The following is a 1,843-nucleotide window of genomic DNA, read 5'->3' on the forward strand; positions in this document are numbered from 1 at the left end:
ACCTTTAAGCTAAAACTTGTCTCTCTTCCTGCCCTTCCTTGTGAAAAGTGAGGGGAAAAACCCACTCAGGAAATAAAAGGTAGGACAAAATATCTTGAAAACAATTGTGGAAACTAATCACAGCATAAAAGATGAATTGTTGTTTAAACAAGACTAAAAAAAATCCTAACAATCCTAAAAATGTTGCAATCCCAACTGTTCTCTCTTTGGCTGGAGGGATCCATGCAGTATGTGGTTTGCTCAAAACCTGTTCTACATCAAACCTCCAAGGAAATAAGATGCTTACTGCTGCTAGTAGACTCTGAGGCTTCTGAGGCAGTAGAAATATTATCTGAAAACTTTTCTTCTGTTGCACTGAAGTCATTAAGACCTCCCAGTTTGTCTTCTCCCTGTTCTGAAGCATTGGCTGCAGCAGCTACCAGGGAATTCTTACCTCCACTCAAGACAGATGAAGGCTCTATCACAACTGGATTTGCATCCTAAAATTGGTAGGCAAGCAGAAAAGCTAATTATAAGCTAGTAACAAAGATACATCAGTCAAACCAAGCACCAAAATTCACAGCTGAGTGACCACTTTGGCATATCACAAGAAGAAAAAAAGACTTTCTGCATCTACTGATGAGAAATCTGCTGAAACAAAGAGGCAAAATTGCCAAGTCAATGGAACAAACCTGCCCAATACCAAAAAATGTGAAATACCAGCATTATTTTTTCTAGCTAGACACAAAAACACAACCATTTTAGACATGTATAATTACAGCCTGGAAATATTTGAAGGTTTGTCCTTGTTGAGTTTCATGTGGTTCAATGAGAACAGCAAACCCAAGGACAAAAAAAACATCCCTGCCTCAAACCTTCCCCAGAACTTCTGAGCTTGCTGGAGGGAGACAGTGACTAATGGCCTTGTGTCCTCCTGCAAAGGATTAGGGATGAAATCCTGTGCACATCTGAGCACTTCCACCAGGATCAGGATCGAGTTACCTGGTATTTCAGGCACTTCAGCCATCAGTTGTCCAGTGCACTGTGCACAAAGACCAATTGTCATTACATGGGGAGTTATTGCTCACACTGCAGCTGATTATTTTAGTTATTTGTGTCTATAAAACTACTCAAATTCTTCTCGAATTACTCATCACTATGTAAAACTCTTCTGAGAAAAAGCTGATTTCATTTGCTTAACCTGCAGAGAATATTGATCTCAACCTCAATTAAATCTTATTTCATCTAATTTTATTGAGTATTCTATAAGCAAAATTCATAGTGGTGCTTCAACATAAAGATTTCAGGTTTTAGTAGGACTTCTCTGACCATCATTGGACTACTTTGTGCCATTGCCTCTAAACCAATTCCCTCCTTTATGTGCCCAGAAAATTCAGTGTGGATCTGTGGCTCAAGCAAAGTCAAACCCAAAATGTGCAGCTTAATGACCAAATGGATCAGCAGACTTGAGAGAAGAACTATTGTGAGACTATGTTTTTACTCCAAAAAACCCATTCTGAGATGTAGGAATGATGAAGGAGATGACACTTTAATGCAATTACAGCGAAGAGCTCACCATGGAACAATGATTCAGCACAACAATTATTTTCCACCAAGAGACAAGAGATGCTTCATTTCAAGCATTAGTGGTTAAGCAGTTGTTTGCTTCACACTGTTTTTTCCATCAACACATGCACAAACACAAGAAATCACTCATTCAGCATAGATTGTTATACTTACATATTTGACATATTCTTTCCACTGGTGCCACCAGGGCATGGCAATGAGAAACCAGTTGTGCCCTGGCTGGAGCCCATACCTGCTTTCTCTTTCTAACCAGCCTCTGCACAGAGAGAACACAAAT

At 39.4% G+C, this 1,843-nt stretch overlaps 1 protein-coding gene across 1 annotated transcript in view; it reads right to left on the bottom strand.

The window, feature by feature from the left end:
• USP32 (ubiquitin specific peptidase 32) overlaps window positions 1-1,843 on the bottom strand; it is a gene marked incomplete at its 5' end in the record, with an annotated part of 44,523 nt that overhangs the window by 17,771 nt on the left and 24,909 nt on the right. Inside the window, 2 exon segments of the mRNA XM_009083940.1 lie at window positions 287-479; window positions 1,720-1,822. Of these exon segments, the coding sequence (XP_009082188.1) occupies window positions 287-479; window positions 1,720-1,822 (296 nt within the window).

This window comes from Acanthisitta chloris, unplaced genomic scaffold, assembly GCF_000695815.1.
Source record: "Acanthisitta chloris isolate BGI_N310 unplaced genomic scaffold, ASM69581v1 scaffold10171, whole genome shotgun sequence".
Classification (NCBI taxonomy): domain Eukaryota; kingdom Metazoa; phylum Chordata; class Aves; order Passeriformes; family Acanthisittidae; genus Acanthisitta; species Acanthisitta chloris.